This window comes from Saimiri boliviensis, chromosome 5 (genome assembly GCF_048565385.1).
Source record: "Saimiri boliviensis isolate mSaiBol1 chromosome 5, mSaiBol1.pri, whole genome shotgun sequence".
NCBI classification, from domain to species: Eukaryota; Metazoa; Chordata; class Mammalia; order Primates; family Cebidae; genus Saimiri; species Saimiri boliviensis.
In genome coordinates, this window is record NC_133453.1 from 22,629,806 (window position 1) to 22,651,194 (window position 21,389).

Sequence of the window (21,389 nt, forward strand, 5' to 3'; positions counted from 1 at the left end):
GGGGATAGAGGGATGGGACCATAATCCAGGGAATGTAAGAAATGCAGTTCTAGAAGCTGGAAAAGGCAAGAAAAAGACTCTCCATTATATCCTCCAGAGAAAGCATGACCCTCCTGACACTTTGACTTTAGGTTAGTGAAACTCATTTAGAACTTGGGACTTTCAAAACTGTGAAAGAGTAAACTTGTATTGTTTTAAGCCACTAAGCTTCTACCTTGTGGTAATTTGTTAACAGCAGGAGCGTATATAGGTACTGAATATAAACATATACACAGAAGTGTGTTACGTGCACTAATATTAAGTATACCTTGATAAAGTTTTACTATGTACACATTTTGTACTACAACCAGATTAAAATACAGAATATTTGGGAGGTAGAGGCAGGTGGATTGCTTGAGCTTAGGATTTCAAGACTAGCCTGGGCTACATGGCAAAAGCCCATCTCTACTAAAAATACAAAAATTTGTTTGGTATGGTGGTGTGCACCTGTAGTCCAAGGTACTCAGGAGGCTAAGGCACAAGAATTGCTTGAACCTGGGAGGCGGATGTTGCAGTGAGCCAAGATCATGCCATTTCACTCCAGCCTTGGTGAAAGAGACTGTTTCAAAAAGAAAAAAATAATATTTCTACCAACTGAGGATTCCAGCATCCCTTTGTACCTTTCTCCAGTCAAAGTCCTTCCCTCAGAGGTAACCACGAATCCAACTTATTGCCAGTAATTGGCTTTGTTTGCTCTTCACATAATAGCATACAGTATGAATTCCTATGTGTCTGGCTTCTTTTGCTCAACAGTGCTTTTGAGAGTCATCCATATATTGTATATTTAAAATAAAAAATTTTAAAACAGTTAGGTATAGGGATGTATGCCAGTATCATAGCTACCTACTCAAGAGAGTAAAGTGGGAAGACTGCCCAGGAGTTCGAGGCTATAGTGTACCATGCTCATGCCTGTGAATAGCCACTGCATTTCAGCCTGGGAACCATAGTGAGATCTCGTCTCTTTAGAAACAATAAATTGGCCAGCCACAGTGGCTCATGTTTGTACTCCTAGTACTATGGCAGAAGGCGGGAAGATCCTTTGAGCCCAGGAGTTCAAAGAGTAGCTTTGGCAACATGAAGACCCTGCCTCTACAAAAAATAAAAATAATTAGCTGAGTGTGGTGGAGCAGGCATGTGGTCTCAGGTACTTGTGAAGCTGAGGTGGGAGGATCAACTGAGCCAGGGAAGAAGAGGCTGAAGTGAGCCATGCCTCTGTACTCCAACCTTGGTGAAAGAGAGAGATCCTGACTCAAAATAAATAATTAATTAAAAACTAAAAAACTAGGCTGGGTGCAGTAGCTCATGCCTGTAATCCCAGCCAAGGTGGGCAGATCACGAGGTTAGGAGTTCGAGACCAGCCTGACACATGGTGAAAGCCCGTCTCTACTGAAGGAAGAAAAATTAGCCGGGCACAGTGGCACATGCCTATAATCTCAGCTACTCAGGAGGCTAAGGCAGGAGAATCACTTGAACCTGGGAGGTGGAGGTTGCAGTGAGCCGAGATCACACCACTGCACTCCAGCTTGTGCGACAGAATGAGACGCCATCTCTGTCACCCAAGGAAAAAACCCAAAAAGTCCGAGCGTGGTGGCTCACGCCTGTAATCCAAGCACTTTGGAGGCCAAGGTGGGCAGATCACCTGAGGTTGGGAGTTCAAGACCAGCCTGCCCAACATGGTGAAACCGCATCTTTTAAAAAAAACCCCAAAAGCCAGGCGTGGTGGCTCAAGCCTGTAATCCCAGCACTTTGGGAGGCAGAGGTGGGTGGATCACGAGGTCAGGAGATCGAGACCATCCTGGTCAACACGGTGAAATCCCATCTCTATTAAAAATACAAAAAATTAGCTGGGCATGGTGGCGCATGCCTGTAATCCCAGCTACTCAGGAGGCTGAGGCAGGAGAATTGCCTGAACCCAGGAGGCGGAGGTTGTGGTGAGCTGAGATCGCGCCATTGCAAAAAAAAAACAAAAAACAAAAAAAAAACAACCCCAAAAAACTAGTGCTTGCTTAGACAGCACATATGTTAAAATTGGGACAATACAGAGAAAATTAGTATGGCCCTTGTGCGAGGATAATACACAAATTCATGAAGTGTTCTATGTATATATTTAAAGTTAAAAAGCCAAAAAATTAAGCCAGGCGCAGTGGCTCAAGCCTGTAATCCCAGCACTTTGGGAGGCCGAGGCGGGTGGATCACAGGGTCAAGAGATCGAGACCATCCTGGTCAACATGGTGAAACCCTGTCTCTACTAAAAATACAAAAAATTAACTGGGCATGGTGGCGCGTGCCTGTAATCTGAGCTACTCAGGAGGCTGAGGCAGGAGAATTGCCTGAACCCAGGAGGCGGAGGTTGAAAAAAAAAAGCCAAAAAATTATTATTATTATTATTATTTTTTTCTTCTTCTTCTTCTTTTTTTTTTTTTTTGAGACGGAGTTTCGCTCTTGTTACCCAGGCTGGAGTGCAATGGCGCGATCTCGGCTCACCGCAACCTCCGCCTCCTGGGTTCAGGCAATTCTCCTGCCTCAGCCTCCTGAGTAGCTCAGATTACAGGCACGCGCCACCATGCCCAGTTAATTTTTTGTATTTTTAGTAGAGACAGGGTTTCACCATGTTGACCAGGATGGTCTCGATCTCTTGACCTTGTGATCCACCCGCCTCGGCCTCCCAAAGTGCTGGGATTACAGGCTTGAGCCACCGCGCCCGGCGCCAAAAAATTATTATACCCACTTACACCCAACTCAGGAATATTTATTAGACTAAACAAGTAATTCAAGGTCGGGTGTGGTGGCTCACACCTGTAATCCCAGCACTTTGGGAGGCCGAGGCAGGCGGATCACGAGGTCAAGAGATCGAGACCATCCTGGTCAACATGGTAAAACCCCATCTCTACTAAAAACACAAAAATTAGCTGGGCGTGGTGGCGCCTGCCTGTAATCCCAGCTTGGGAGGTTGAGGCAGGAGAATTGCTTGAACCCAGGAGGCGGAGGTTGAAAAAAAAAAGCCAAAAAATTATTATTATTATTATTATTTTTTTCTTCTTCTTCTTCTTTTTTTTTTTTTTTGAGACGGAGTTTCGCTCTTGTTACCCAGGCTGGAGTGCAATGGCGCGATCTCGGCTCACCGCAACCTCCGCCTCCTGGGTTCAGGCAATTCTCCTGCCTCAGCCTCCTGAGTAGCTCAGATTACAGGCACGCGCCACCATGCCCAGTTAATTTTTTGTATTTTTAGTAGAGACAGGGTTTCACCATGTTGACCAGGATGGTCTCGATCTCTTGACCTTGTGATCCACCCGCCTCGGCCTCCCAAAGTGCTGGGATTACAGGCTTGAGCCACCGCGCCCGGCGCCAAAAAATTATTATACCCACTTACACCCAACTCAGGAATATTTATTAGACTAAACAAGTAATTCAAGGTCGGGTGTGGTGGCTCACACCTGTAATCCCAGCACTTTGGGAGGCCGAGGCAGGCGGATCACGAGGTCAAGAGATCGAGACCATCCTGGTCAACATGGTAAAACCCCATCTCTACTAAAAACACAAAAATTAGCTGGGCGTGGTGGCGCCTGCCTGTAATCCCAGCTTGGGAGGTTGAGGCAGGAGAATTGCTTGAACCCAGGAGGCGGAGGTTGCGGTGAGCCAAGATCGCGCCATTGCACTCCAGCCTGGGTAACAAGAGCGAAACTCCAACTAAAAAAAAAAAAAAAAAAATTCAATGTGATGAGGCACATTTTAGAGCAGAGGTTGAATCCTGCCAAAAACAGTCAGCAATATAGAAAAGTAACCTAGAAAAAAAATCAAATAATATGAAATTTAAAAATTCAAAGTGATTAGAACAAAAGATAAGAAAGATAGACAATAGAGCATAACTGATGTTGCTGAACCAAGAGGCTTGAACAAATAAAAGAGGAATATATAAAAATTAACAAAAAAAGACACAAGTAATATACACTTTCAGAAAAAAACTGAGGCTGGGTGCAGTGGCTCAGGCCTGTAATCCCAGCACTTTGGGAGGCTGAGGTGGGAGGATCATCTGAGGTCAGGAATTCAAGACCAGCCTGACCAACATGGCAAAACCCCATCTCCACTAAAAATACAAAAGAAATTAGCAGGGAGTGGTGGTGCGTGCCTGTAGTCCCAGCTACTAGGGAGGCTGTGGCTGGAGAATTGCTTGAACCCGGGAGGTGGAGGTTGCAGTGGGCCAAGATTGTACCACTGCACTCTAGCCTGGGGAACAGAGTGAGACTCCATTAAAAAAAAAAAAAAAAATTATGTTGTCATTCACGGTTAACATACACAGTAAGTAGAAGCTCAAGTACATATAACTGATTATGAATTTTAAAAAAGCCTGGTTACAGAAGGAGCAGGATTGAAATTTCAAAATTAAAAAAATTAAACTGGAATAATACACTTAGAATTTACCTGTGGAGTGAGATGTAGGTTTGGAGAAAAGAAATTTAGTGTTTAACTTGATTTTCTTCTGAATGGTTTGGGTTTTTCAGTAATTGTTTTATAACAATTTTTACTCAAAAGCGAACAAATATTCACACAAATTTCAAAATCTTGAAGACAGAAAATGATCGCAGGACCACAAGGAAGCAGCTCAAGAGTCAACACAATGTAAAATCTAAGTTAAAAGCACATACTGTTTTAGAAAGTTCACTTCCAGATTCCATAATTCGCAAACATAAAGGAATAATTTCTGTTGTCAATAAAAAGTTGATTACTTCTTGTTCATCTGTTTTCACCAGGGCCCCTAAAGAAAATATAGACAAACAAAAATATTTTACAGTCAAGATTTCCAGTTAAAATTTACTTTGCAGTGTTTATCCAGTGAGTTGTAGAACTTAAATAGCATAAAACACAAACTGGGGTTTCTTAGTTAAGGGGATCAGATTCACATTCATGTTAAAAAAAAAAAAAAAAAAAAAAAGAGGAAGAGGGCAGCATGGTAGCTCACACCTGTAATCCCAGAACTTTGGGATGCTGAGGCAGGTGGATCACTTGAGGTCAGGAGTTCAAGACTAGCCTGGCCAACATGGTGAAACCCTGTTTCTACTAAAAACACAAAAATTAGCCAGGCATGGTGGCAGGCTCCTGTAATCCCAGCTACTCCAGAAGCTGAGGCAGGAGAATTGATTGAACCTGAGAGGTTGCAGTTAGCTGAGACCATACCACTGCACTCCAGCCTGGACAATAGACTCTCACTCTCAAAACAAACAAACAAACAAACAAACAAACAAAAAATGCTTTCTGCACTAAACTGTCTTTGTGCCTTTGTCGAAAATCAACTGACGATGTATATGTGTGGGTCTATTTCTGGACTCTTCATTCTGCTCCAATGGTTATTCTGTAAATCTTTCTTTTCCCTAATATTATACTGCTTTGACAACTACAGTTTTCCTGTAGGTCTGGAAATTAGGTAATATATGTCTTCCGACTTTGTTCTTTTAAATAAATATTTGGCTTTCAATATTAATCTTAGGATCAGTCTATTAGAAGGCTGCCATAACAAAATACCACAGACTAATAGGTTAAACGACTGAAATTTATTGTCTCATAGTTTTAGTAGCTGAAACGCTGAGATCAGGCTGTGCACGGTGGCTCATGCCTGTAATCCCAGCACTTTGGGAGGCTGAGGCAGTTGGATCACGTGAGGTCAGGAGTTCAAGACCAGCCTGGCCAACATGGTGAAACCCCATCTCTATAAAAATACAAAAATTAGCCAGGTGTGGTGATGCACACCTGCAGTCACAGCTACTTGGGAGGCTGATACAGGAAAATTACTTGAACCCAGGAGGTGGAGGGTGCAGTGAGCTGAGATCACACCACTGCACTCTAGCCCGGGCAACAGAGCAAGACTTGTCTCAAAAAAAAAAAAAAAGTCTTGAGACTAGCATGGTATGGTTCTCATAATGGCTCTCTTCCTGGCTCATAGATGGCCACCTTCTCACTACGTCCTCACATGGCAGCAAGTGAATGAGGGAGAACAAGCTCTTTGGTGTCTCTTCTTAGAAGAATCATGAGGGCCATGTCCTCATCTAAACCTAATTATCTCTCAAAGATCTCATCTCCTAATACATGACATGAGGGGGTAGGGCTTCAAAGCATGAAATTTTTGGGAGGACACAATTCAGTCCATAGCAATTAGCCTGACAATTTCTAAAAAAAAACTGCTGCTGGGATTTTGTTGGAATTACTCTGAATCTACAGATCAGTTTGGAGAGAACAGACAAGTTTGTAATACTGAATCACTGATACATCAATCAATGAACATGGTTTATCTCTGCATTTTATTTCATTAGAAATCAGTTTTGTAGTTTTTAGTTACAGATCATACATATATTTTTTGAGATTAATACCCACATTTTAACGTTTTGGTGCTTTTATAAATGGTGGTTTAAGAAAATTTCGGTGGGTGCAATGGCTCACAACTGTAATCTTAGCACTTTGGGAAGCAAAGGCAGTAGAATCATTTGAGCCCAGAAGTTTGAGACAAGCCTGGGCAACAAAGTGAGACCTTATTTCTACAAAAGAATTAAAAAACCTAACTAGGTGTGGTGGCATGCGCCTATGGTACTAGCCTCTTGAGGCTGAGGTGGGAGGATCTATGTTAGCCCAGGAGTTTGAGGGTGCAGTGAGCCATAATCATGCCACTGCACTCCAGAGTGGGTGACAGAGCAAAATCTTGTCTCAAAAAAAAGAAAAAAAATTCAATTTCCTATTGTTCACTGCAAATATGGAAATTTGATTTTTTTTTTTTTTTTTTTTTTTTAAAGACAGAGTCTTCCTCTGCTGCCCAGGCTGGAGTGCAGTGGTATGATTTTGCCTGACTGTAACCTCCACCTCCCAGGTTCAAGTGATTCTCCTGCCTCAGCCTCCTGAGTAGCTGGAACTATAGGCACCCACCGCTGTGCCTGGCTAATTTTTGCTTTTTTTTTTTTTTTTTTTTTTTTTAAAGTAGAGACAGGGTTTTGCCATGTTGACTAGGCTGGGCTTGAACTCCTGACCTCAAGTGATTTGCTGCCTCAGCCTCGCAAAGTGCTGGAATTACAGGCATGAGCCACCTTGCCCGGCCATAACTGATATTTTATATGCTGACTTTGCATCCTGCAACCTTGCTAAACTTACTAACTTTAGTTTTAGTAGTTTTTTTGTAGATTCTTTGGGATTGTCTATGAAATTATATTGTCTGTGAGTAGATTTGAAGGTGCTTTATTAAATGGGAGTAGTGAGAACGAACATCTTGCCTTGTACTTGATCTTAGAAAAAAAGAATTGAGTTTTTCAACATTAACATTTTTTCATGCTCAAGTTAATGTTTCTAGATACACTTACTATGGAAGATATAGGTAAATAATGTATCAAATATTTCAGCTCTCAGATTCCTGGGTAGCAAAGAACTATCTCTGGACTTATGAAATGTTAATCCATTCAAGCCCATTTTTTGTTGTTTTCTTCTCTCAATTTTTTTTTTCTTAAAATTATAAACCACAATCAGGGAATACAATTTAAAAGTTTGGCATTAAAGGAGTAACCACTGTCTCATATACTCAACGTAATTCCAGTCTAAAAAAAAGATTTATATCCTTTACTCATAAATGTATCATCTAAGTAGGATGACTTTAGTTAAAGATATAAATGTTTTCTCAGTCAGTCTGGTCATAGCTTTATCAGTTTTACTGACTTTTCCCCAGATAATCAGCTTGTCTGGTTTTATTATCAGTGTAATGCTGGCCTTGCAGAGTTGAGAAGTGTTTCCTCCTTTCCATGTTCTGGAAAATGTTTTGTAGAATTGGTATATTTCTTATTTATTTATTTGGTAAAATTTACTAGTGAAGACATCTGAGCCTGGAGTTTTTTATGTTGGAAGGTTTTCCAACAAAAACAATGTATTTCATAAATACAACTATTTGAATAAAACTATTCAGCTTACCTGTTTTTTCTTGAGTGCAATTTAGCAAATAGTCTCTTTCAAAGAATGTTTTAATTTCATCTAAGTTGTGAAATTTTTGAGTATAGAGTTGTAAGCAGTATTCCCTTACTTTCTTTCTAATGTCTAAAGAGCTTGAGATCTGAAATAGTTGACACATTATTTTCTTAAGTTAAAAAGTGTTTTTTTTTTTTTTTTTTTGAGATGGAGTTTCACTCTTGTTACCCAGGCTGGAGTGCAATGGCGTGATCTCGGCTCACCGCAACCTCTGCCTCCTGGGTTCAGGCAATTCTCCTGCCTCAGCCTCCCGAGTAGCTCGGATTACAGGCATGTGCCACCATGCCCAGCTGCTTTTTTGTATTTTTAGTAGAGACGGGGTTTCACCATGTTGACCAGGATGGTCTCGATCTCTTGACCTCGTGATCCACCCGCCTCGGCCTCCCAAAGTGCTGGGATTACAGGCTTGAGCCACCGCGCCCAGCCAGTAAAAAGTATTTTATCCATATCCTCGAAGTAATGCATTCATACATTAACTTGAGCATGAAAAAATTTAGGTGAACTGACAAATTCATACCCTGGAGTTATGGGAAAATTACAAGTTTTCAGAATGCTTTGTATATCTGACATATGCATTCTTAGGGCATTTTTACTAAGCATTCTGGTATTAGAAGTAAGAAAAACAAACAAAAAAAAGACAGTGGTGTGTACCCATGCCCATGGTCCCTATTACTTGGGAGGCTGAGGCAGGAGGATTACTTGAGCCTAGAAGTTCAAGTCCAGCCTGGGCAACACAGCAAGACCCTATCTCTTTAAAAAGAAAGAACTCCCAAATTTAAACTCTTATTCCTTTATTAATATTCTTTATACATTGAATGAAGTTCTTATTCTTTACTCTCCCTACAATCCAGCAAATGTTTCTACATATATGCTGAATTTAATCCCAAATGTTAGGTCTCAAAGCCTTATTAACAACACTTAGAAGACTGCTTGACAGGAGTCATCATGTTCCTGATACTTAAGTGAATTATTAGTGATTACTGATTAGTGAATGAGACAACTTCAAAGACAAAAATGAATGACTGGTGTACAAAAACCTTAAGAAGCAAGATAAAACACACAACTTAAGACTACTACTGTGAGTGAGGATTTCAGGCTTACAAAACAATTCTAATAACTTACCAATAACTCCAAGGCTGGTGAGTCGAAGATACTCAAAGGGACGTGTTTTGCTGACAGTGTGCAAAAAGGGGTACAAAAAAAGTGGGATGTGTGCTGCGAGAAACGCTGACCTGGAAGAAAAGAATAATTACATTCACAGCCCAGAGTTGATTTCCAAGGATCCTGAACATTGAAATTTCTAGGTGGTTAATTCTGTAAGGCCTTAACATTGCCAGAGCAAGGAATCCTTAGGAAACAATGTTACTGGTCATTACTCTCAACAAATGGTTCTCAAATGGGGTAAATTTTGCCCCTGGAGGACATGTGGCAATGTCTGGAGACATTTTTGATCGTCACAATTCAGGATTATGGAGCACTATTGGCATCCAGTGGGCAGAGGACAGAGATGCAATTAAATATCCTATAATGCATAGGACATCTCCCTCCTACCGTCTACTTCCCACCACAAAGATTCATCTAGCCCCCAATGTTAATGGTACCAAAGATGAAAACCCTAGTCCAGGTCACAGTGGTTAAGAAAACACATGATTTTCCCTGCAATCAGCAGAAAGTACCTTAAAAACTGATTAACTTAAACTGTCCAATGGTGGATTTTTTTTTTTTTTTTTTTTTTTTAAGACGGGGTTTTACCATGTTGGTCAGGCTGGTCTTGAACTCCTGACTTCAGTGATTCACCCGCTTTGGCCGCCAAAGTGCTTGGATTACAGGCATAAGCCACCATGCCCGGCCCCAACAGTGGATTTTAAAAAATAGACCACAAAATACTATCAAGTGTCCAAGAGATTGTCTTAGATTATATGACTGAATAACAGTATTTACAGGTGCAGTTGAATAAACCTTACAAAGCAAGACAACAAAACCAAGCAGCCATTATCAGGCTTACTTGCTATACTTTAATAAGCACATTCTTCTTTATTGTTAGGTAAAACAATAAAAGAAATTGTTTTACCTAACAATAAAAGAAGAATATACAAACCATTTTGAACACAATTTAGTGAGGCAACTAATATGGAAATCAGTCTATTATTTTACATTATTTATAGTCATACCTTGTAGAAGAGCCAACACCCAAGATTTTTAACACTCAAAGTACCCTTGTGTTTTTGTTAAGTGCTTAAAAGTAATTTTCTTAATAACTTCTCTAAAGCTGTGTAAGGTCAGTGCCAAGTTGGCATTCATATTTCATAAAGAAACTTCACAAAGAGGAAAGGCTTTAGTAAGATGACTATTAAGTGCTTTTGGGGCCATAAGAGTCACAAAGTAGATTCTTCAACAGGATTTTCCTTTTCTTAATTTTTCAGATATGACAGGTGACAAAAATATTTTAACTCACATGACAATTCCCATCTATTATAGAAGCCACCCAGAACGCTATGTTAAGAAGGATTCTGAAGTGAAATCTGGGTTCAGTTGGGAAAAAGTGTGGAAAAAGTGTTTACTAGACTCCTCTTGTAAGCCATGCACTATGCCTTGCAGATGATATAGTGCCAATAACGGTTAGGGAGTGAGAAGTAGCTGTATGCCTAATGTCTTTCCTGTAATGTGAATACTGTTTCTTTAAAGTTCATTGGGTAAAAGTAAATAAGAATCAGGAAGATACACACACACACAAACACACATGCACATTCTACTGTGTGCCCTTCCTTCTATTATTCAGAGAAAGTTTAGGACCATATTAGATATATGCCTCCTCCAAGTGACTCACCCAAAGCATTTACCTGGTTTCTGGATGTGATGCTACACATTGCAGTAATGCCAGAGCATTGCAAACTCTGTTAGATTGGTGTGCTGTCAAGGTGGGTGGGTTGATAGAAGGATAAATATTTACAATTTCCTAAAAAATGGAAATCAGCATCGGATGAGTAAGGAATAACTAAAAATTAATTCCCATGGTAATAAAGCAAAAAAAAAAAAAAGGTAAAGCAAATACCTCTTAATTCTGTGTGTCTTGCAAGAACTGAATCATCAAAGAGGGAGCAGAAATAATGCTCATATCCTTTCATCACAGACTTACTTGGCTGAGACTAACCAGCTAAGACATTTCTACATTTGTCTCTAGGAAGATTCTATGGCTATGCTATGGAGGCAAATGCAGTCACCTACACTTCCTCTTATATTCTCCAGCTATTCAGGCTATCACTTGAGGGATACTCAAATTTTTATAGTTCCTCCTTTTGCTAGCATCCTGCTTTAAGTTACAGTGATGAGACTGCAGGCCAGAAAGTGTTAAGTCATTCACAGTGACTCAAGGAAGTTTGAATTTGGTTAGGTAGTAACTATAGTAAGGACATGAATCAATGAGTGGGGATATGTATAAACAGCAGTGAATATATGTACTCTCTGTAAAAACTTAATGACTTAATAAAATTCCATTTACTTTCTCTTTTTTGAGACAGGGTCTGACTCTGTCATCTAGGTTGAATGCAATGGCATGATCTTGGCTCACTGCAGCCTCCACCTCCTGAGCTCAATTGATCCTCCTGTTTCAGCCTCTGAAGTAGCTGGGATTACAGGGGTGCACCACCAAGCCTGGCTAATTTTTGTATATTTTGTAGAGATGGTGTTTCGCCATGTTGCCCAGGCTGGTCTCGAACTCCTAGGCTCAAGCAATCCTCCTGCCTCAGTCTACCAAAGTGTTGGGATTATGGGCATGAGCCACTGCATCGGCTATAATATTGCATTTACATTATTTGTAAAACATTTACATAGAAAAACATTCCCATAACAAAAATCAGTTTCTTGGATAAACGAAGTAGAGGTGGAATGTGAATTTACTTAAAAGTTGAAAGGTTACTCTAATTATTAGGAATTTGGGGCAATACTTTAATGCAGGCGCCGCCAAACTACAGCCCGCAGGCTGCATGCGGCCCCCTGAGGCCATTTATCCGGCCCCCCGCCGTACTTCCGCACTTCAGGAAGGGGCACCTCTTTCATTGGTGGTCAGTGAGAGGAGCACAGTATGTGGTGGCCCTCCAACGATCTGAGGGACAGTGAACTGGCCCCCTGTGTAAAAAGTTTGGGGACGCCTGCTTTAATGGATCATCATGCAACTATCTAGGTCTTTTGGTATTATATCATTATCAATTAGCCACCAATGACCATTCCAACCAAACTTCAATTATCTATTCTTTTATGTACAAGTGTACCCATCTTTAATACTACAGCTGTTATCTTTAACATTTCCTTTCCCTGGAATATATTGTACCTTGTGGTCCTTATACCTTACTTTCCACCTTCCTTCTCCTGTCATGTAGATTTATTTTGCAGTACTCCTAAAACTATGTTTGTCAAAGTCTAGTTCTTAGATCACCTGCATCAGAATCACCTGTGGGTGGTTAAAGTGCTTATTAAAATACAGATTATAGAGCCCACCTCAGACTGACTAAATTGAATCTCTTGGGTAAGGACCCAAGAATCTGCATTTTAACAAATACCTCAGACCTTTCTAAAAGCGGTTCTTAGGAATGCTGGGTTTTTTTTTTTTTTTTTTTTTTTGAGACGGAGTCTTGCTCTGTTGCCAGGCTGGAGTACAGTGGCACGATCTCAGCTCACTGCAACCTCTGACTCCCTGGTTCAAGCGATTCTCATATCTCAGCCTCCTGAGGAGCTAGGATTACAGGAACACACCAACATGCTCAGCTAATTTTTGTATTTTTAGTAGAGACAAGGTTTTACCATGTTGGCCAGGATGGTATTGATTTCCTGATCTTGAATGCTGACTCCTAAAGAATCATCCTTCTAAAGTCTTTAAATCATTTGGGCAAAAGTAAAGAAATATACAAGTGTGATGAAAAAAAACTGAACTGCCAATCATGGACATGAACCCACCTGTAAAAGTGCTGCAATAGTACCAAATGAATGCCACAGCATGGGTGCAAGGTCAGGAACAGATTCTCGCTTCTTACTCAGCTCCAGCAAAGCATTTTCCCTTGTCTCAGGACTGGACAGCTCATTGATCCACTGATAGATCTTTTCTCTATCCACTTGTGCCAATGCAGTAGGCACAGGCTTCAGATGAAGACAAGAAAGTAAATGTGAGTTTATTAGAGTCAAACCGAGTCTTATCCTGCAACAGAGCTTTAGAGGTAATATATATTTCATGAATACCACAGGAGCTTTTCTAAATACATACATCTGATGTTAATCTCTCTGGCGGTTATTGATGAAAATCTAAAATGCACACATGCCCTTTGAATTCCATGTTTAGGAATTTATCCTCTAGGTATAATTGGGCTGTTCTAAAGACAAACCAGGATGTTTACTGTTGCACTGTTTTAAAAGCAGAAAACTGTCTAGGTACAGTGGCTCAAGCGTGTAATCCCAGCACTTTGGGAGGCCATGGTAGGCAGATGGATCACTTGAGGTCAGGAGTTCAAGACCAGCCTGGCCAACATGGTGAAACCCTGTCTCTATTAAAAATACAAAAATTGGCTGGGCATGGTGGCTCATGCCTGTAATCCCAGCACTTTGGGAGGCCAAGGAGGAGCAGATCACTTGAACTCAAGGAGTTCGAGACCAGCCTGGCTAACATGGTGAAACCCCGTCTCTACTAAAAATGCAAAAATTAGCTAGGTGTGGTGACAGGCACCTGTAATCCCAGCTATTCGGGAGGCTGAGGCAGCAGAATTGCTTGAACCTGGGAGACGGAGGTTGCAGTGAACCGATACAGTGACACTGCACTCCAGCCTTGGGGACAGAGAAGACTGCATCTCCAAAAAAAAAAAACCAAAACCAAAAAACAAATTAGCCAGGTGTGATAGCGTGTGCCTGCAGCCCCAGCTACTTGGGAGGCTGAGGCACTAGAATCACTTGAGCTTGGGAGGTGGTAGTTACAGTGAGCTGAGATAGCACCATTGCGCTCCAGCCTGGGCGACAGAGTAAGACCCTGTCTCAATAGCACTTTGGGAGGCCATGGCAGGCAGATGGATCACTTGAAGTCAGGAGTTCGAGACCAGCCTGGCCAACATGGTGAAACGCTGTCTCTATTAAAAATACAAAAATTGGCCAGGCATGGTGGCTCATGCCTGTAATCCCAGCACTTTGGGAGGCTGAGGCAGGCGGATCACGAGGTCAAGAGATTGAGACCATGGTGAAATCCCGTCTTCTATTAAAAAAAAAAAAAGAAAAGAAAAGACAAAGGTAATAGATAAATAAATAAATGCAGAAAACTAACACATCTCTCTCAATAAAAGACTGGTTAAATATGTATTGATGCAACTTTATAAGGCTATACAATATAGTCCTTTAAAAAAGAAAAAGCTGGCCAGGTATGGTGGCTCACACCTGTAATCCCAGCACTTTGGGAGGCCAAAGCAGGTGGATCACGAGGTCAGGAGATAGAGACTATCCTGGGCAACATGGCGAAACACTGTCTCTACTAAAAATACAAAAATTAGCCAGGCATGGTGGTACGCACATGTAGTCCCAGCTACTCGGGAGGCTGAGGCAGGAGAATCACTTGAACTTGGGAGGCGGAGGTTGCAGTGAGCCTAGATCACACCACTGCACTCCAGCCTGGGAGAGAGAATGAGACTCCATCTCAAAACCAAAAACAAACAAACAAACAAAAAAACAAAAACAAAAGAAAAAGCTCTCTATATGTTGAATATATATTAAGGAAAAACAGTAAGAAGAGCATGTAAAATGTTTCCATTAATATACACATATATATAAAAATTAAAAAGTTCTTACATATTTACATACAACATTTCTAGGACACATTAAAAAACTGTTAACAATAACTACCTCTAAGTTTGGGGATTTGTAGGGGAGGCTTACTTTTTATTGTTTATACTAAAACCTTTGGCACAAACTTTTTTTTTCTTTTTAAAGCATATGCATGTAATAGTTTTTGACAGGGCCGGACGAGGTGGCTCAAGCCTGTAATCCCAGCACTTTGGGAGGCCAAGGCGGGTGGATCACGAGGTCAAGAGATTGAGACCATCCTGGTCAACAAGGTGAAACCCCGTCTCTACTAAAAATACAAAAAGTTAGCTGGGCATGGTGGTGCGTGCCTGTAATCCCAGCTACTCAGGAGGCTGAGACAGGAGAATTGCCCGAACCCAGGAGGCAGAGGTTGCAGTGAGCCGAGATGGCGCCACTGCACTCCAGCCTGGGTAACAAGAGCAAAACTCTGTCTCAAAAAAAAAATAGTTTTTGACAGACAAAAAAAAAATTATACCTTTCCATTACTGGCCCCTCCCCAGTGATTCTGACATCCTCCTTAACACAGCAGAAAACCTGTAATTTGGACAAACTCTCCCTCTTAACGATTCTTTAATATATTCTCTAACTACATCCCTTTGAGAACCACTCATTACTGACTCATGTAGGAAATACACAGACTTAATAGAGGATGCTTTCATTATTATGCTAAAGAATCACTAAATATTCCCCCCATATTTGAGTATTTTATAATTCTCTATAGTCATCAAACATCTTTGTGATCCTGGTTAAGTTCATTAACTATCCTTATCTGGAAAACAAGAGGGTAGATCAGAAAAGTAATTGCCATTCTAAGCCCTAAACTGCTAACAAATTCATGGTGATTTCCATCTCTATGCCCAGTATATTCTCAGGTAATTGCCCCCAACCATGAGGAATAAAAGAAAAAAAAAAAGCTATCTACACTTTTGGATGAGATCACTAATGCTCAGAGGAATTAACTCAATTTAACAAGGTATGAAGTTGCATATTCCCACACTATTTTGAACTATATTAGTTTCTCACAGTATTTACAATTTCTCAATAGACTTTAGTGTGACTGAATGATGATCTACCCATTATACAGATGTAAAGACAAAGAACAAAAATAACTGCCTTTATTGACAAACCGAATTAAGCATAAAATAGACTTTGAGGTGAATTCAAATTCACTCTACCCAACCAGAATAATGGCCTTTTAAAAATGGAAGCTTGATTATAAGCTTTTAGCTTGATGTTTATCCTTTCACTAGACTGACAGAACCACAAGGCGTTCTGCTAAATAGACTGAAATATAATGCGGCTTAAGCTTTCTTTAAGTGCCTTACAGTAATCTGCTAAAAGCTGTTTTTTAACTCCCTTCAGAGATAGTCCTCAAGGCATCAATCATAGGCTTTTACAGCAACAATATGATAGAAGGAATATGGTAGCTTTTTTCCTCCTTTCCCAATAGCAAAAGCAGTGTTGTTCAGGCACTTGCCCTTTCTAGGCAGACACAAACAGGCCCTCAACTTAAAAACTATTTTTGGAAATGTAATTCCTACCTGAAGATAGGGTATGTGTTTATTTAGACTATTACATCACCTTAGATGCTCAGCAGAAACACAGGATAAAATTTTAGCGTTAGGGTCCCTGCCCAGTCTCTTAGATGACCCCACAATCCAGTAACTAAAGGGGGGCCTCAGAGACATTAGTCTGGCAATATAGTACCTATCCTGATTAACCAGTACCCATTCCAATCGACCTTCCCCAAAGCCTTATCATCAGATACCACCATCAGTAAATACCATCACCCCTACTAGAGCCAGTCTGTGACTTGCAGTCAGCACCTTGTACCCACCCCATCTTGCCCCGTTAACCACCAGTTTGCATACCATAACTCCTGAACACCAGGCCCCATCCCCCTCCCCACATATTCTTTCTGGAGCTGGCCTGATCCCAGTAGAGAAGATGACACTGCTTGCAGTGGTGTGGGCACTCTTAAAGGCCAATGCCTGATGCATACATGAGTTCCTAAAGCCATGGACACCTGCTGTTAGCAATACTCCAATTTGTGAGATTATTTGTGTGGGCTACAGCCTCCATGTGACTTTAATTCTAAGAGAGCTAGAACCATGTCAGGTGGGTGGTAATGTGGCCCCCACTGGCACTAGCTTGGAGTTACGGGTTTTGCTGTCATTCTAGCCAACAGGTGGGCAGTTTGGTGCCAGAGAGTATTTAGGGTAGGAATCCTCCTCTCTTTTGTTCTTTTTGTTTTTGTTGTTTTTGTTTTTGTTTTGAGACATAGTCTCGCTCTGTTGCCAGGCTGGAGTGCAGTAGCATAATCTCAGCTCACTGTACCCTCCGCCTCCCAGGTTCAAGCAATTCTCTTGCCTTAGCCTCCCAAGTAGCTGGGACTACAGGTGTGTACCACCATACCTAGCTAATTTTTGTATTTTTAGTACAGATGGGATCTCACCACGTTGGCCAGGCTGATCTCAAAATCCTGACCTCAAGTGATCTACATGCCTCGGCCTCCCAAAGTGCTGGAATCACGGACGTAAGCTACCATGCCCACACTACAGATTAGTCTTTCTAATAAATTATATCCTTTGACCTAGACAATAGTTAATAGCACTGATGTTAGGAGAAATTCTCTACTTACTGAAATTACAAAGCACTTAATAGGCATCATTTTAATAGAGAAGTCAGTAAAACAGTTTGACATAGTACCCTATGTCACATTATGTATGGCTCAGGGCATAATTTACTTAGTGAGAACAATCAACACACACACATACAGACAGATATGTAACAAGTAATTTTGTAACACACATATAGAAATTTCATTGTTTTGGAGGATAAAAGGGAAAATATTCTTACATTTTGAGTTATATATTAATTTATATTACCAGATGATTGGTAAAGTATTTTGGACATCAGGCCTAAATAAAACACCAAAACTCAAAATGTATCTAACTCGCCTTCTATATCCCAAGAGTCATTTAGGCACATCTTTCACAAGAAGAAGACTCTGTAATTTATATCTTTTTAAAAGGAGGTGGGCAGCAGAAGAATGGATACAGCAGGTGAGGCAAGAGAGAGTTATGTTGTACTTTCTTTTTTTAAAAACATGGTTTCACTTAATGATCACAACAAGGTGGTTATTAACCTCATTTAACAACCAATGAAACTATGGGCAGACAACAGGCACATTTATTCCGCATGCCACTCTGTAACAATCACTTCTAAAGATACCTAGTTGAGACGCTATAACTCTTTGAATTTTTAATTTACTAACACATTTCGAAGGCTGTGGTGGATATAGAATTCAATCTAGTAGCACACATGGGTCACTGACAGGCAAGCAAATTCATCTATGACTTCCCTACTGGAGATTACCTTATTTGAAGCATTAACAATAATTGCAGGATATCAACCAAGAGAGCAGAGGTTAACATTTTTTGAGGCCCAGACCCTTTAAGAATCAAATGAGGCCGGGCATGGTGGCTCACGCCTGTAATCCCAGCACTTTGGGAGGCCAAGGCGGGCAGATCACAAGGTCAAGAGATCAAGACCATCCTGACCAACACAGTGAAACCTGTCTCTGCTAAAAATAGAAAAATTAGCTGGGCATGGTGGCGTGTGCCTGTAGTCCCAGCTACTTGGGAGGCTGAGGCAGGAGAATTGCTTGAACCTGGGAGGCAGAGATTGCAGTGAGCCGAGATCGTGCCACTGCACTCCAGCCTTGTGAGAGAGCAAGATTCTGTATCAAAAAAACAACAACAAAAAAAACCCAGAATAAAATGAAAATTATGGATCTTTTCCTGAGAAAAATACACAACTGCAAAAACACGAAAACCTACACATAATTTTAGGGAGTTCACAGAGTTCCTGCAATGCAACCATATATCCAGGATTAAGGATCTGTTTATCATATTGAAGAATAGGAAAGATCTCAATTTGCAAACTACATGAGTCTATAAATGGAAAACACACTGGCTTGGGAGCCTGAAGTAGCTTCAAAATCCAGTTTTGCCTTTTCTAGAATTGTGTGACTTAGTATAAGTCATTTAACTTCCCAAGCCTCAATTTTCTCATTGTTAAAGTGAAGGAACTATATGAAATAATTACCAGTCTCAGGCAGTCCTAAAATCTTAGAAATTACTTAGTTCTTAGTTGTGACAGTCTAATCGAAGAGGCTCTTTTTTTTTTTTTTTTTGAGACGGAGTTTCGCTCTTGTTACCCAGGCTGGAGTGCAATGGCGCGATCTTGGCTCACCGCAACCTCCGCCTCCTGGGCTCAGGCAATTCTCCTGCCTCAGCCTCCTGAGTAGCTGGGATTACAGGCACGCGCCACCACGCCCAGCTAGTTTTTTTGTATTTTTAGTAGAGACGGGGTTTCACCATGTTGACCAGGATGGTCTCGATCTCTCGACCTCGTGATCCACCCGCCTCGGCCTCCCAAAGTGCTGGGATTACAGGCTTGAGCCACCGCGCTCGGCTGAAGAGGCTCTTTTTTTAAAAAATAAACTTTGATGTATAATTTGCATACAATAAAAGTACACCCATTTTAAGTGTACGCTTCAATAGATTTTTGACAAATTTATACACCTAAGTACGACCACAATCAAGATACAGTACCATTCCCCCCAAGAGTTCTCTACTGCCCTTTTCAGTAAACCCTACAGTCAGCCCTAGGCAATTATGGGTGTTTTCTGCTACAACAAATTAGGTCTGCCTTTTCTAGAAATTATTAATAGGCAGTAACATTTATTGAGCATACCATGTGCCAGGCATTGCGGATTATATCATTTTATTCTCAAAATTCTAAGAGGAAACAGGTTAACAGAGGTTTAACATGCTCAAGGTCACGCAGCCAGTGTATAGCAGAATGAGACCAAAACTCCACTTCTCTCTAGATTCGATTAGTTCTACCTGGTTTAAACGATAGAAAGCACAAATATTCCTCCAAGTTGAAGAAATTACTCTTAAGAACTCAACAGAACTTTCTGAAATTTAATATTCCCTTAGCACAGAACTCATTAACAGCTGGATTTAGATACACAGTGAGCTCAATTACATACCTGGACACACAGAATCATCATGAGAAGCCTGATTTAGATTATGAGCTATCATCCTTAACACTTCCAAGAATAGAAAGATGCTCTATTGTACATTACTGTAGATTATTAATTATAAGCTGCTAAAGTCAATAGTCCTGACCAGGTACAGTGGCTCACACCTGTAATCCCAGCACTTTGGAAGGCTGGTGAATCACTTGAGATCAGGAGTTCAAGACCAGCCACAGTCAACATGGTGAAACCGCACCCCTACTAAAAATACAAAAATTAGCTGGGTGTGGTGGTGTGTGCTGGTAATCTCAGCTACTCAGGAGGCTGAGGTGGGAGAATCACTTGAACCAGGAAGGTGGAGGTTGCAGTGAGCTGAGATTGTGCCACTGCATTCCACCCTGGGCAACAACAGAGTGGGACCCTGTCTCAAAAAAATAAAATAAAAAAATAGAGTCAACAGTCCTGTTCCTTGAACGGGTGTGTTAAAAAATTTTTATATTATCAATATTTAGGAGGGAACTCTTCCTCCTTTTCTGTTTAATAATTTGTATAGAAAATGTATTTCAGGACAGGCACTGTGGCTTACACCTGTAATCCCAGCACTTTGGGAGGCCGTGGTGGGTGGATCTTGAGGTCAAGACATCAACACCATCCTGGCCAACATGGTGAAACCTCATCTCTACTGAAAACACAAAAATTAGCTGGGCGTGGTGGAGCACGCCGGTAGTCCCAGCTACTTGGGAGGCTGAGACAGGAGAATCGCTTGAACTTCGGAGGTGGAAGTTGCAGTGAGCTGAGATTGAGCCACTGCATTCTGGCCTGGTGACAGAGGAGTGAGACTGTCTCAAAAAAAAAAAAAAAAAAAAAAAAAAAAAGAAAGAAAGAAAATGTATTTCAAGTAACCCTTTTTTTCCCCCAGAAAGCTTAACACACAGGTAAGACATTTACCAAAGTGAGTTACCAATGGTTAATTCCAAGTGTCACAAACATAGGGGACCGACAGTTTAAGTTGGTCATCTATTTTTGAAAGATCTTAACACAAAATGTGAAAAGTATAAAGATATTTACAAGTTATTTAAAATAAAACACATTGACATTTATCTATAAATTGTAAAGAAAATGATTTCCTTCTCTGAGTAAACTAAAAAATTGACGTTGATGGTTTCTTAAATAGAAAAGAGCCAAATTACCAATGTAACTTTATGTTTAAGGGCCAAAACAGCTGTTTGTTTTCCTACCAATAAATAAAAAATGGACTCAGACTGAAATAAAGATTATTTTCCCAAGTCTGGATATAAACATGTGGCTTTGGGTGTCAGCATGGTATTCCAAAAATAATAATAATAATAATAAACTTTCTAATAGTGCTGAAAGTACTAAATTAGCTTACTTACCCTTATAACTTTATAAGAGCCAGAATGTATTGTTTCAAAATAACTTGAAAAACGGAAGTGAATACTCAAAGGTAAGTTAGGTAATTTGCCTA

At 40.6% G+C, this 21,389-nt stretch overlaps 1 protein-coding gene and 1 non-coding gene across 2 annotated transcripts in view; one reads left to right on the top strand and one right to left on the bottom strand.

The window, feature by feature from the left end:
• Positions 1–21,389, bottom strand: part of CNOT9 (CCR4-NOT transcription complex subunit 9) — a 30,056-nt gene that overhangs the window by 5,818 nt on the left and 2,849 nt on the right. The window contains exons 2-5 of the mRNA XM_010336321.2: positions 12,976–13,155; positions 10,866–10,981; positions 9,148–9,257; positions 4,683–4,792 (exon numbers count right to left, since the gene is read on the bottom strand). Of these exons, the coding sequence (XP_010334623.1) occupies positions 4,683–4,792; positions 9,148–9,257; positions 10,866–10,981; positions 12,976–13,155 (516 nt within the window). The remainder of the gene's footprint in view (positions 1–4,682; positions 4,793–9,147; positions 9,258–10,865; positions 10,982–12,975; positions 13,156–21,389) is intronic.
• On the top strand, positions 2,038–2,144 carry LOC120364409 (U6 spliceosomal RNA). The gene has a single exon (XR_005579671.1). It is a non-coding gene; the product is annotated as a U6 spliceosomal RNA (small nuclear RNA).